Here is a 14,646-nt window from a genome sequence, read left to right on the forward strand (position 1 = left end):
AAAGACTTTATACAGAAATAGATGTAACAATCTATTACTTATAATTTTAAAGATTTAAATATAATAAAACTACAAAAAAATACACCAGTTACAAGTGAACAACTTATTAAGTGCCCAGGAACTGAATATGCCACATAAGCAACCAGGGATGCAGCCCCTCCTGGATCTACTCTAGTGACTTCCTTCCTCAAGGTCAGTAGTTATTTTGACTTCTGACAGCAACAATACCTTCATCTGGTTTTGAACACCATATAATGGAATGATGCAATCACGTGCTTTTCATGTCCAATGGTTTTGGCTCACACACTGGTTCAGATACATCACTGTATACATCCCATCATGCACATGGGAGAACTCCACAGTGGGGTCTATAGCCCTGCAGGAGACCCCAGGCCCCTCCTTGACACACTTAGTGCTTTTACTCTCAAGATAACCTTTGAGAGGGAAGGCACTGAACTTCAGCAGGTCTGACATGCACTTCTCTGGTAACAATAAAGATAAGCACCTCTCCATTGGTGACATTTTTGGTGGCAAGCCTCTTCAAATATTCTGCACATTTTCTACCTGATACTACCTGATACATTTTCTACCTGATACTGATTCTTACAGACTTATAGGAAATCATTATATGTTCTGAATGCAAATTCTTGGTCAGGTATAAGGATTACAAGTATCTTTCATACTCTGTTGAATTACCCCCCCTCTTTATGGCAGACTGAAGTTTTTATATGTGACACCCCATCTTGAAGGTCCTTGGCTGCAACGTCATCTTAGTGCAGGCTTCCCTGACCAGCCCCCCCCATCCCTGCTATTCTCATTACTGTTTCCTTCATGGCATGCATCATTTCATCACTGTTTGTAATTATTATCTGTCTTTATAACTAATTATAAACTCTGTGAAGATAAGACTTCATAGCCATCATCAAGGAAGTAACCAATTACTATACGAATAAATCACATAACCATAGCCTAAAGATAAAAGGCAAAGAAGGCATCTCTTTTATGTGACATAAAGCACAACAAAGGAATACTCATTAAACTTGCAGCCTGCAGATGTGACAACCTTAGTTATCAGCCCCACCGTCAATCAGCAAACACAAAGAGCACTGTGTGTTGTTAGTGGGGAGGTGGAGGGGCCTGCTACTAAAGCAGAAAGCTTGTCCCACCTAAGATTAAAAAGAACTTCCCTGGCTGGTGTGGCTCAGTGGATTGAGCACGGGTCTGTGAAGCAAAAGGTCACTGGTTTGATTCCCAGTCAGGGCACAGGCCTGGGTTGCGGGCCAGGTCCCTGGTAGGGGACACATGACAGTCAACCACACATTGATGTTTCTCTCCCACTCTTTCTCCTTCCCGTCCCCTCTCTCTAAAAATAAATAAATAAAATATTTTTTAAAAAAAGATTACACAGAATTTATAAACCTTAGTTTTGTTCTATATAGATTACCACAAGTTAAAAATAAAATACCATAATTAAGATGCTCATATAACCTTCTAATAATTCTACTATAAAATCTAAGATTCTGCATGAAAAGCATCTTGACATGAGTCCATTTTTTTAAACCCAGAATATTTCAATAAGATATTATATTACTTCACAACTTAAGAAAACAAAATTTTGAATATGAAAGCAAATGCCTTGCCTTGAAGAACAAATGAATTCGAAACAAATGATTTTGGAATATTTCTACATAACAATTCATTCTACATGACTACTCACGCCTTACAATCACACCTGAAACCACTTATACACAGACATGAAGTTTCACTGGCCATGCCCTGGTGAGACCTGGGCCCAGTTGGGTGGCCCAGTTGGGTGGCCCAGGCAGGAAGCCACCATGACCTCTCTGTTGCATTCTCCTGTTCACACCAGGGCATAAAACTCGGGATCAGAGAGAAGAAACCCCTTCACAGCCGTAGCAACACTGACTAGACTGAGACCCTTACCCATCATCCCAGACATTATCACATGCTGTTACAAGAAAAGTCAGCTCCGGGGGTGTTTTACACAGACATACTTGATGCACCAGGCAATCAACAGAAAATGATTCTCACCATCCAGGAACAGTGACAGTAGAAAGGCTAGCACCATACCATTGGAATCTGTGGGCTTTCAGAGACAAACTGCAAGGCTTCATCTCACTCCATGAAACGGGGCTTTTTCTACACTAAAGCTGGTTAAAGACAGTAACTGCTCTAACCACTGTATTCTCTCTCCTGCACATTTTTCTAGTCAGCAGGTCAGTGATGCCAGGATGGAAATGGACTGGTGTGCATTTACACCAAGTGTAAAGGTGTCTGACCTATCACAGTGATTTCTCACTCCTGTCTCTATGGCAATGGGTGCGGTATGCCTTGATGGTGCAGAAAAGAAAGATAGCACTGACCACAGCTGACTTACCTGTCAATAGGAAAGAAAGAGCAAAGGCAAAAAAAACCACAAGAGAACAAAAACACATGAAAGACTGGTAAAAGATCAAATCCACAGCAGCATTACCTAGTGTGTGTGCATAAGGTCACAGATAATGGTCAAATTGGGTGACAATGACTTTCACCAGGTATGCATCCATTTTCCTGTCTGCTCCCCAACAGCTGTTCTCACTCAGCAGGTCCCCAGCTCTACCAGAGTTCTGACGGATGGACCCCGTGGCTCCTACTACAGAGCATAAATATCCGAGTTTCCCTGTAGCCACGGCCTCCTTAGGCTTCTGTATAAAGCTAATGCCACACACTGAGGTTCCTACATAAAAAGTTGGTACAGAGAAAGTCCTGGTTCTGAATGATTTCCTACACAGCAGTCAGACAGGGCTTTTCTCTAGAGCTTGTTAGGACTCCCTGCACCACACAGGCCATGAAGCCATCCCTTTCCTGCCCACGAGGGAGGGTTCAGAGACACCCAACTGAGTCAGAGGAAATGAACATAAAGTGCCTACATGGGTCAGTGGACAGCCAGAACACATATAGGCACAGATGATTACAAGTAATTCAGATTCATTTTTATGAGATGTTAGAAATCTAGCCTTGTGTTAAAAAGTCAAATATAAATGTAAAGTCAGGATCTGTCTGGCACAACAGTGTAACACTCTGAAAGAAAAAGCCTGCAGGCTGTCTGGAACCAGGTATCCTAGGAAAGGTAAAATAAAATTCTTCATGAATCACGTGGTTTCTCTGGAATGGGAGCCTGAGAAGACTCAAAGTAGAAGAAAAACACCAACACCACTTGAAGGAAAAAAGGTGCATTAGAAGCCTATTTCCTGGGACACCAGGTCAAAGGCAATGAATGAAATTCTTCAGGTATAATAACTATGTATGGTGTCAGAGGGGTACTAGACTTACCAGGGTGATCACTTCATAAATTATATAAATGTCTAATCACTATGTTGTACACCTGAAACTAATATAGTATCAGCATGTCAACTGTAATTGAAAAAATTTCTAAAACTTCAAATAACAAGTGCTACTTAAAAAATGGTTTGGTTTTATTTCACACAGTTATTTTTAAAATAATAATAATAACTATCACTTAGCATGGTTACTCATCACCTGATTTAATTCATAAACAAGCCAGTGACCTCCGGGTCACATAGCACAAGTGGCAACAGGACCCGGCAGGACCAGCCAGGAGACATTAGGAGGACTGGGCCCTGACAGAATGGGTCTACAGTCCTTTGGAGACTGTGGTGACTGTTAATAGCCCAGACCTAGTCCCACAAAAGTCATGTGGGGGCCTTGCAAAGCTGATACCACAGACACCACCTTGACACAATACCTTAATATCAATGCGTATGTAACTGTATAAGAAAATGGAACAACTCTACACAAATTAAGTCAACAAAGTGGAGAAAATTTAAGTCTGTCTTGCTTCCTAATAGGACTTTTAAATATCCATTTAGAAATGTCAGTAATGACATGCAAAAACACAAATGATAGTCAGTGTACATAGTCAGTTATATTCATACACAAATCAGGATATATGCTTACAGAGTATGAAAAAGGCAGAGAAGAAAAAAGGCACATTGTTATTCCTAAGACCCCATTACTGTAAAAATCATGTTAGTTATGTAGCAAAAAATAAGATGTTTGAATATTTGCCAATCTTTCAAAAACTGTTTTATCTCTAGATGTGGAATTATGGGGAAATTCCTATATTATATTTTATTAATGTTTCAATTATGTAACTTTGTATTGAGATATTAATTAGAAAAAATCAAAGAACTAAAATCTTTGAATTATCAACTCAGATCAAATTCAAATTCTAAAAGCCATAGTCATACTCTAAATGCCAATAAAATAAACATCTCCACAAGGATTCAACTGTAATTCTTAATTCAACCAAAAGAGGATTATAAAGATTTGACAAAGGCTAGGAAAAAAAGAAAAACAAAAACACTGCCAAAAATAGAGCAAGAAGTATATGCTGACTATACTAAGGGAGAAGAATAGGAGAAAAACATTATATAGTTAGAAAGCAGCACTTCTTTTGATTTGCTTCAAAATAACGGTCATGTGTCTGGAGTAACTGCCCAGGCACCGCATAGTCTTGACAGACACAGAGCCACTGCAATAGAAGGAGTGAAGGGACACTCAGGATAACTCCAGTGGCACCCATGCAGCTCATCTCAGTCCTGGTGGGCCACCCAACTCACCCACCTATGTACAGGGGGCCTCTCACAGCCTAAGACTCCTTGTCCAACACAGACCTGCAAAGTGTCCATTTCAAGACACTACCAATCCAGGGTGTCCATTCCAGCAGGGTGGTGGGAAAAATATCTGAACACTTCCAGCTGAAGAGGCTAAAATCCTGGCTTAGGTATTTAAAAAAGGGGGTGAGATAGATACAGGACAGGACCTGCCCAGCACACACATATACCTGTGTACATGTATTTGTATATATATGCACACCCATAGCATAAGTGCTACTGTCTGAACCTGAAGACCAGTCCAGTCAAGAGGCACTTTTATACCCAGATGCTCCACAGAATACTTCAGCATACACTTCCTTTCACATAAGAACGTTCTTCGGGGTTGGGCATGTTTCTGCTCTTGCCAACATGGCTGCAATGCATCCCTACGCCTACCTTTGAGCTCAAATGGTGCTAACATTCTGGAAGGAGTGCCCATGGCTCTGAAATACCACAAATACCGAGGACTTGCCAGGAGAGTCAAGACTGTGTCCCACCAATTCTACCCATTTGCCCCACTGAACTTATCTTTAAAAACAAATGTTTGACGATTTCATAGGCTAAAAAAGGTATGTTTTAAGTTGCATTCCTTTGATTATCTTTATGAACAAGAACATCATTTCATATTTTATTGACCACCTGTGTTACCTCTGTGAACTGCATATTTATATTCTTTGTCATTCAAAACACTTAGCTTTTTAATTTGTAGGAAGCTTTTATTGGTGGAGACAGAGAAAGTTCTCTTTTATTCTGTAAAGGTCCCATCACCCATTAGTACCATGCTTTAAGAAAAATTACAGATTTCTGTTGGGGAAACACTGTTACTTATTTTGTGGATTCTCCACATTCCGGTATTTTTCACCCATCCATGTAAAACACGGTGGAGTAAGTGCAAATGCCTGAGGGAATCAAATGCCTGAGGGAATCAAACAGGGAAGAACGATGAGAGGTAATAAAGTGACAGAGAGGGACATACCCAGCTGGGGTGGTGGCAAACTCCCTCCCCTGCTATTGCACAAATCAAGATTGTAAGTACAGCAATTACAAACATTTCTATATTCAGCTTGCAGAAGCTATTATGAGAGGTACTGGAGTCCGACTATGGAGTAACTGCCCAACTAAATGGTCCAGCCACCCAGATACGTGTCCGTCCCGGGGACAATGACACCAAAATCAGCCATTCTAAGTAAACACTGTGGATGTTTCATGTCACACTGAGAATAGAGATCAGACTCCTTATCGCCCAGGCTCTACCTTGCTAGACCTCTTGCGGGTCAGGCTACCCCCTCTTCTACCCTGTATCTGTCCAGCTCTGACCCTGCTGCCACAGCTCAAATCTCACCTCTCAGAGAAGGGCTCCCACCTCTATTCCCTCTTATCTGGTGTTTTCTTCAGACACTCATCAGTGTTCACCTCTTTGCAGATTATCTGCACCAAACCTTGTCTGTACTGCGGGCCAGCATGCTCACTGGCACACACAAGTGCTCAAATGTTGCTTGGCTGAATGAATGGATGATTTCTTTCCCTCAAGAGATTATCCTCAAGAGCACGTTGCAGGTCCAGGCATCCTAATTCACATCTAAATTTGACTTACATCTCACTGGGTTTTGAACTAGAAGGGTGACCCTCAATTGCACACACACAACTTGATCAATAGACTAGAATCCTTGCCCTGAAACCAAGAACACCACCTGGTATTGGCATCTGCCATAAGCAAGGGATGCCTATGACCAGGGCTGATACCAGCTCCTATTCTGCCTGGCTTATGACCCTGAAGCTTCAAGGCACATGTGCCCTATTTCTTCTTCTCTCCCTCCTTCCTCTCAGTTTTAACTGTTCTATATCTCAATTGTTTAAATAAATGGAGAAGCAGAGTCAAAGAAATTAAGACCTTGCTAGGCTACACAACTTGATCCAATCTTTCAATTCCTAGTAGTGGATGTGCTCCACCTGTTTCACCACATGTCATATCACCACAAGGGTGAGGCATCCTCTTAGACCCTATACCAAGTCCACCTTCCAGAAGCTCCTCCAGAAAACGCAGGGAGTGTAGACGAGTGACAGAGCTCAGAAGTGGGAAAGGAGGACAGTTCCAGGGAAAGCAATGTTGATCAGAACCTTCCACAACAGAGTAGAGCTGAATCTGCACCAGAGAATGGAGGAGCTCTCAAACAATGTCACCCCACCCAAGTTCAACTAATATCCTAACAGGGCAGTTCGCCAAATTAGGCTGACAATTTCCATTACCTTTGATTCTCTACCTGAAGGAAGGAGGTGCAACCAAAACTCCCTATCCCAGGCCTCTCTGCTGGCTTCCACACCCCTCACCACACAGACTCTGCGCCACAGGCACATACTTCTGCTTCCTGTCTACCTGTGCTTCAGAGTTTGGAATGAATGTGAACCCCAATCCAGAAATTCTACTCAGTAGGTCTTTCATATTTTCTTTCCAAAAGGTTAATTTAAAAATTTTACTGCGATATGATGACTTGACTTCATTTTAGGATTATACATAGAGCGAGTAAGAGTTTATGAATTTTACATTTCTCTACTTCTGACATCTCACAACCTCTGGATGTTAGCAAACTCCTATGGTAACTGCCACTTGAGGTCAGCAGACATTAGAGCCCATTTTATAGGAGTAAAAGAGGACAAGAGAGGAAAAACATCCAGCATCAGGTGACACACCCAGTAAGAACTTGCAGGAAGAATGGAAACTGTCTCAGATTTCTTACAACAGAAATTCAATGTAGTGCTAACTAGCCAGGGGCATCTACCTCGTTAACTAGAGTTCAAACCTAGGAAAAGGAGTTGCAGATATAAAGACTCTTTCTTTTCCTTTTTTCTTTTATTTAAATCAGGTTTCTAAGACACAGAAGGTATTTTAAAAGGAGGAAGAAGATTGTACATTTATTTAAGACTTCCTCAACCAGATTATAACAAATTAAGTACTTGAAAATTCATTTACTTTAGGGGCACACATTTAAAATACTTCTTTCTGCCCTGGCTGATGTGGCTCAGTGGATTGAGTGCCAGCCTGCAAACCTAAACGTCGCAGGTTCAATTCCCAGTCAGGGCCAGGTTCCCGGGTGGTGGCATGTGGGAGGGAACTTATCCATGTGTCTCTCACACACTGTTTCTCCCCCTCTCTTCCTCCCTTCCCCTCTCTCTAAAAGTAAATAAATAAAATCTTTAAAAACAGTTTTGTTTTTTTTTTAAATACTCCTTTCTGGGAGAACTCCAGCCTGGGTTTGGCAGCTTTCTAGGGTTTTGGTTGGGTGAACAGTGTAATTTCAAGAATAGTCCTATGAGCTGTTAAACTCAGGAGGAAAAAAAGGCAAAGGAAATTGAGAGTTCTCCTTGGTCCAGGAGCTGAGAGACTGAAAGCCACAGGCATCTTAAAATGCTTTCTGGCATGGAGGTTAGGGAAAAACAGCAAGAGACAGGAACAGTCAAGGTTAGCAGCACTTGACCAGACAACTTCACCACATTTGGTGATCACGTACATAGACCAATTTTCCTAAAACTCCACTCCAGCAGAGGAACGGGCCAAGGCCAGAGACTGGCAGAGCAAACTTTCAGCCTAAGAAGCCCTGTGGAAATGTCTAATGGCCTCCCTCTTCCATGCCTGCGGAACCCCAGTCCTGGCACAAAGTGACCCTCACCTACCTGCAACAAACAGCATCTCTGAGCACAACACTCAGTGCTACAGGCCAGCCAGCCAGGTAGGCAGCCAGCAGGTGGCTTCCCAAAGAACAAGCTACATAAGAAACCACTCACTTTGCAGCTCCTCCACTGCCTTCATCATTGTCTGAGGATGACGACGTAGAAGAACCAGGAAAGTACGCTGAGTCCACGTGATTGGGGCTGCTGCTTGGAGCTGGGTTGATTGGGGAGGACCTTTCATACAGTGGAGTATGTTTTCCTTCATGAGGAATGTTACTGTAGTTGTTCTGCTCAGTCAGATTCTTTCCACTTGTTTCCAAAGTGAGGGCCGGCTCAGCGAGGCTGTATGGGTGTGGACCCTGACCCGGAGCACCTGGGCTGGGCCCCTGTGGAGCCTGAAACAGAGGGCAGAGGGCACAGGTCACTCGTGCAACAAGCTGTCCATAGGACCTGGCTCCCAATAGCATTCTTAGTCTTGGCTAAGTTTCAATTCAACAAACAATGGCACCTGCTTCACAAATCAATTCAAAAGATTAAGACATTATTTTAGTGTTCATTAAGATTTGATGCATATGCAGCTGTTCCTCAAGCCAGGGCAGACTAGCTGCAGAAGGAAAGGAAAGGCCTTACCATGGGCTTGGCTTGCAGAGAGGTCTGTGGAATGTTGAGCATCTGGGGGGGGACATACGGTGGCACTATCCCAGGCATTCCAAACGGATTTGGTCTGGCTGTTTCATCAACACAAAGAGAAAACAATAAAGCAACTGTGAGCAGAGAACACTTCCCCAGGACACTATGGTAGCTAGCACGTGTTCCATCTGTCCTGCGCCTTTCAAAGGAGAATACACCACTGGCCTGAATTCTCAGAAACCTTTGGAAGATCATGTTTAACATTAAAAAATATGTGATAATGATCAATTTTATACTCTGGGGCTGGAATTTTAACTTCCAAGAATTTTCAGTTAACTTCTGATAGTGTTGTGTTTTTGTTTGTTTCCTTAAATGCCTAGATTGTTGGTCTTTAACTGGACAGGCATTCTTGGCCATTTGGTCTACGCTTACTGATGACAAAGCTTGATCTCTAAGGAACAAAATAGGGACAGAACACTTCTCCTTCCATTTGTGAAGCAACAGAATTTCTCTGTGTTTAAATTCAAAGTAGGTTCTTAGCTACTAGTAAGCTTTTAAGTATAAAAAATGAAATGTGGTTACTACTGCCTATACTTTTGGTTTCTTTTTCATTGTTAGAAAACCAGGATCAAGTGACACAGTTTAACACACATTAGATCAGTAATGTAGGGTTCTGTATTTTTTTAGAGCATGATTTTATAAACCTTTTCTGATGTACCCTAGCATTCACTCATTATCCTCATGCTGTCACAGTAAAGCACAGAAGTGAAGCCACAAGGACTCAGGACTGGGTTCCATGCCAACTATAAGATATAACAACAGAACAGTCAACCTGGCCAGCAGCCTGCGTAACTCCACGTTCACAACCCTCACTCCCCGAGGGTCTGAGGGGAGGGGTCTGGGTGGGTGCAGTTGGCCATACAAGTAAAGTGAGCAGAGTGATCTGCACCCAGACATTTGATGACATGGAATGAGTGTGGCCCAATGTCAAAACCATTTCAAAATATTAGGAATTAATTATTTAACAATACAATAAAATAGGAAGAAGACTCGTAAGGTCTTTGTTCACTCACTAAACAACTTGGTAAGGGGTGCCTACAAGGTACTATAAGGACAGGCCTGGGGGTGTTAGGAGTCAGAGATAGAGAGAAAAACACACACTTGTAAGAGAACACACAACAGACTGCACTGGAGCCCTCATAGCCACACAATCTTCCCTAGGTTCTGGTTTCTGATTTTTAAAGCAGAACAAAACCAAACCTAAAAACATCTGAATGTCAATGTCCTTTACTATGAAGAGTGTTTCTCCAACCTTGGAATCTGAGTGGCACCAGGCAAGAAACACAACCCACCCCACCAACTTGCCAAAATAAATAAACATATTAAATTTACCTAACTATAATAATAAACCACCGAAAATACTCCCTTTCATTCCCTGAAAGAAAACTTCCACTGATGCCTAACCCAGCTGTCTGGGTGAATCTAGTCCTAGTAGAGCCCAGGAAGGCTCACCCTGTCACGGAGAACTGGGGCTCAGGCCAGTGCTCCCTTCTTCCCACACACAAGGACTCATGAGCCTTGGAATCACAGTCTTTTGGAAGATCTCATTTCCAAGTGCCCTGGCACTCAGGGTCAGGGAGGCCCTAGTCCTGTGAACCCAGCTCACAGGAAGACAAAGCTCAACACGGCTTTTCTTTCCCACCAGGGATGACTGTGGACAAGCAGCTGGGGATGATTACACTGGCATGTCAACACATGGGGCTGGTAGCACGTGTACACACATGCCAGACGTTCACCACACATAAACACTTGCATCACACACACATACATGAGAAATCCCTTTTTTAAAGTATTTTTTAGTGATTATGATATTTTTCCCAATTTTCCGCCCTTTATCCCCCCTTTGCCCTGCCTCCCCAACCCTCCAGTATTGCCACCGCCCTAGTTCATGTCCATGGGTTGTACATATAACTTCTGAGTCCTGTTTCCTATACTTTTTATCTCTCCCCATCTATTTTATGCCTACCAATTATGCTTTTCTTCCCTATACCTTCCCCTAATCCTCCCTTCCCCCCTCCACTAAAAACCCTCCATGTGATGTCCATTTCTGATTCTGTTCCTGTTCTAGTTGTCTCCTTAGTTTTTGTTTTCATTGTTTCTCTTTTCTTTTAGGTTCATCTGTTGATAGTTGTGAGTTTGATCAAAAATACTGTTCATATTTTTGATCTTCAATTTCTTAAATAAATCCCTTTAACGTTTCACATAATGAAAGCTTGGTGATGATGAACTCATTTAATTTCACCTTATCTGGGAAACACTGTATCTCTCCTTCCATTCTAAATGAGAGCTTTGCTGGACAGAGCAATCTTAGATGTAGGTCCTTGCCTTTCATGACTTGGAATACTACTTTCCAGCCCCTTCTTGGCTATAAGGTCTCTTTTGAGAAATCAGCTGATACTCTTATGGAAACTCCTTTGTAGGTAACTCTTTCCTTTTCTCTTGCAGCTTTTAAGATTCTCTCCTTGTCTTTTTTTTTAAATAACTATTTTTTTATTTTATTGATTATGCCATTACAGTTGTTCTACTACCCCCTTCATTCCCCTCCACCCTGCACACCCCCTCCACCACCATACCCCTTTAGTTTATGACGTGTCTCAAGTTCTTTAGATTCTATATTTCCCATACTATTCTTGCCCGCCTATTTTCTACCTACCATCTATGCTATTTATTCTCTGTACCTTCTCCCCCCCTTCACCTCCTCCCACTCCCCTGTTGCTAACCCTCCATGTGATCTTCATTTCTATGGTTTCACTCCTGATCTAGCTGTCCTCTTAATTTGCTTTTGTTTTAGATGTGGTTGTTAATAACTGTGAGTTTGCTGTCCTTTCACTGTTCATGTTTTTCATCTTCTTTTTCTTAGATAAGTTCCTTTAACATTTCATATAATAAGGGTTTGGTGATGATGAACTCCTTGAATTTGATCTTATCTGAGAAGCACTTTATCTGTCCTTCCATTCTAAATGAAAGTTTTGCTGGATAGAGCAATCTTGGTTGTAGGTCTTTGGATTTCATGACTTGGAATACTTCTTTCCAGCCCCTTCTTGCCTGTAAGGTCTCTTTTGAGAAATCAGCTGACAGTCTGATGAGAACTCCTTTGTAGGTGACTGTCCCTTTAGCTCTTGCTGCTTCTAGGATTCTCTCCTTCATTTTAATCTTGGCTAATGTAATGATGATGTTCCTTGGTGTGTTTCTTCTTGGGTCCAAGTTCTTTGGGACTCTCTGAGCTTCCTGGATTTCCTGGAAGTCTATTTCCTTTGCCAGATTGGGGAAGTTCTGCTTTATTATTTGTTCAAATAAGTTTTCCCCTTGCTCTTTCTCTTCCCCTTCTGGTACCCCTATAATTTGGATGTTGGAATGTTTAGAGACGTCCTGGAGTTTCCTAAGCCTCTCCTCATTTTGTTGAATTCTTGTTTCTTCATATTTTTCTGTTTGGCCATTTTTTTCTTCCTTCTGGTCCACTCCCTTGATTTGAGTCCCAGTTTTCTTTCCATCACTATTGGTTTCCTGTGCATTTCCCTTCATTTCAATTACCTTAGCCTTCATATGTTCCTCTAATTTGTGACTAAACTCAACCAGTTCTGTGAGCATCCTGATCACCAGTGTTTTGAACTGTGCATCTGATAGGTTGGCAATTTGTCGGTAGCTTAGAGTTATCGGCTCTGGGGCTATGAGTTCTTCCTGTGCCATGTTTTGGTCTGTTCGCACCTGTTATGTGTGAGGAGGGGAGCCTACGTGTTCACCAGGGCAGAGCCACCCGGGTCGCTGGGTTGTGACGCTGTATGTGGGGCAGGGTCAGAGAGGGACAATAGTGGTCCCCTCTGCTGCTTCTCGCCTCTGGGGCCTGCTAGGTCTGTCTCACTGCTCACTCCTTCACCCAGTTTATCTGCGCACGAATGTGTGACTGTGGTCAGCCTGCCGCCTTGCACCCTCAGTGGGTCCGCCCGTTGCTACTCCACACCTGGGATCCACCCATGGCTGTCTGCGCACCTGGGTCTCGCGCCTGGGTTGGTCCTGTGGATCTTCCCTGCCTGACCCTGCTCTGCTGCTGGCTCCGCCCGTTTTACTGGTCTGGCTGAATGGTTCATTGCTGTCAAACTTCCATATAGTTCAATTTTCTGTGGTTTCGCTGTGTTTTTGTTGTTCAAACTTTGTTGTATTTAAACTTCATTGTGGGAGAAGGCACACTGCTTCCACCTACCCCTCCATCTTGGCAGAAGTCCTCCGCTCCTTATCTTTAATCTTGGGTAACTTAATGCTGATGTGCCGTGGTGTGTTCCTCTTTGGGTACAACTTCCTTGGGACTCTCTGGGCTTCATGGAAGTCTATTTCCTCTGTCATATTGGGGAAGTTTTCCTTTATTATTTGTTCAAAAAAGCTTTTAATTTCTTGCTGTTGTTCATCTCCTTCTGGCACCCCTATAATTCAGATATTAGAATGTTTCAGGTTGCCCCAAAGGTGTACAAGTGCCTCTTTGCTTTTTCGATTTCTTGTTTCTTCATTTTGATCTAGATGGATGTTTATTTTTTCCTTTTGTTCCAAATCGTTGCTCTGAGTCCCAGTTTCCTTCCCATCCTACTGATTGGTTCCCTGAATAATTTTGTTGTATTTCACTTTGGATATACTCCCCCCACCCCTCATTTTTCAACCAAGCTCAATCAGATGTGTGAGCATTTTGGTTACCAGGGCTTTAAATTCTCCATCAGATAGGTTAGCTACCTCCTCTTCACTTAGTTCTCTTTCTGAAGCTTTGCTCTGTTCTTCCATCTGGGCCATATTTCTTTGTCTTACCGTGCCAATCTGGTTGTTCTGATTGATTTTTTTCTTTAACTCCTTGGTTGTCAGAATTCCATGCAGTTTGATTTTCTGGTGATTCTGGTATTGATTGACTTTAGATTGGTATCCTCCTTTTGGTTATGTGAGAAAGCAAAGGGTTTATACCCATGCCTCCATCTTGGCTGGCACTCCGAGTCATTCCTAATCAAGACATTCCTGATCAAATACAAGTCTGTAAAGATCCAAACCCCCAAGTATAAGATACAAGACCCTTCAACTGCTAAAGTCCCTTCTCAGGTAATTCTGAATCATGGCCAGGTTTGGGAGCAAAGAACATCATGAAATCCAGAACATCAAGAACATTCATGTTTTAATACTGCTATTTGAATCACTGTAAAAACATCTAGTCTTCAATCTCTTGTAGCTGACCTACCACACTTAACTTCTGAGTAACAAAAATCAAATGCTGAATTCAGTATCAGCATTCAAATGAAGATGAGCATTTTTGTCTCACTTTTTTTACCATTAGGCTACAAACTTCATGAAAAGCACAGACTTACCTTAAAACAAAACACAACAAAAAACCTTGAACTATATTAACACTTAAAAGTAATGATTTCCAACAAAAGAACATTTTCTAAAATACTATAATCATTGACTTCATATAAACCTTTGAGAATGCAGAGAACTAATTCCTACTCTATCATAACCTAGTCTAACTAGTGAATAAATTTGTCTACATTTCTCTTAAAGATGCAGAAATGTCTAAAAAGCCAGGGCCTATCTGTGCATACTTCATATTTTTTGTATCAGTTTTTGTTCTCAAAGCTCCTGTGTG

General features: G+C 42.1%; 1 protein-coding gene across 2 annotated transcripts in view; it reads right to left on the reverse strand.

Annotated features, from left to right (window-relative positions):
- The window catches only part of FAM120A (family with sequence similarity 120A), a 141,332-nt gene that overhangs the window by 55,886 nt on the left and 70,800 nt on the right, over positions 1-14,646 (reverse strand). For both annotated transcript variants that reach the window (XM_037128695.2, XM_037128694.2), the window contains exons 6-7: positions 8,976-9,073; positions 8,460-8,740 (exon numbers count right to left, since the gene is read on the reverse strand). In XM_037128695.2, coding sequence (XP_036984590.1) covers positions 8,460-8,740; positions 8,976-9,073 — 379 coding nt within the window. The remainder of the gene's footprint in view (positions 1-8,459; positions 8,741-8,975; positions 9,074-14,646) is intronic.

The sequence above is a fragment of the Artibeus jamaicensis genome, unplaced genomic scaffold, assembly GCF_021234435.1.
Source record: "Artibeus jamaicensis isolate MK-2021 breed Jamaican fruit bat unplaced genomic scaffold, CSHL_Jam_final scaffold_1964, whole genome shotgun sequence".
In the NCBI taxonomy this organism is placed as follows: Eukaryota; Metazoa; Chordata; class Mammalia; order Chiroptera; family Phyllostomidae; genus Artibeus; species Artibeus jamaicensis.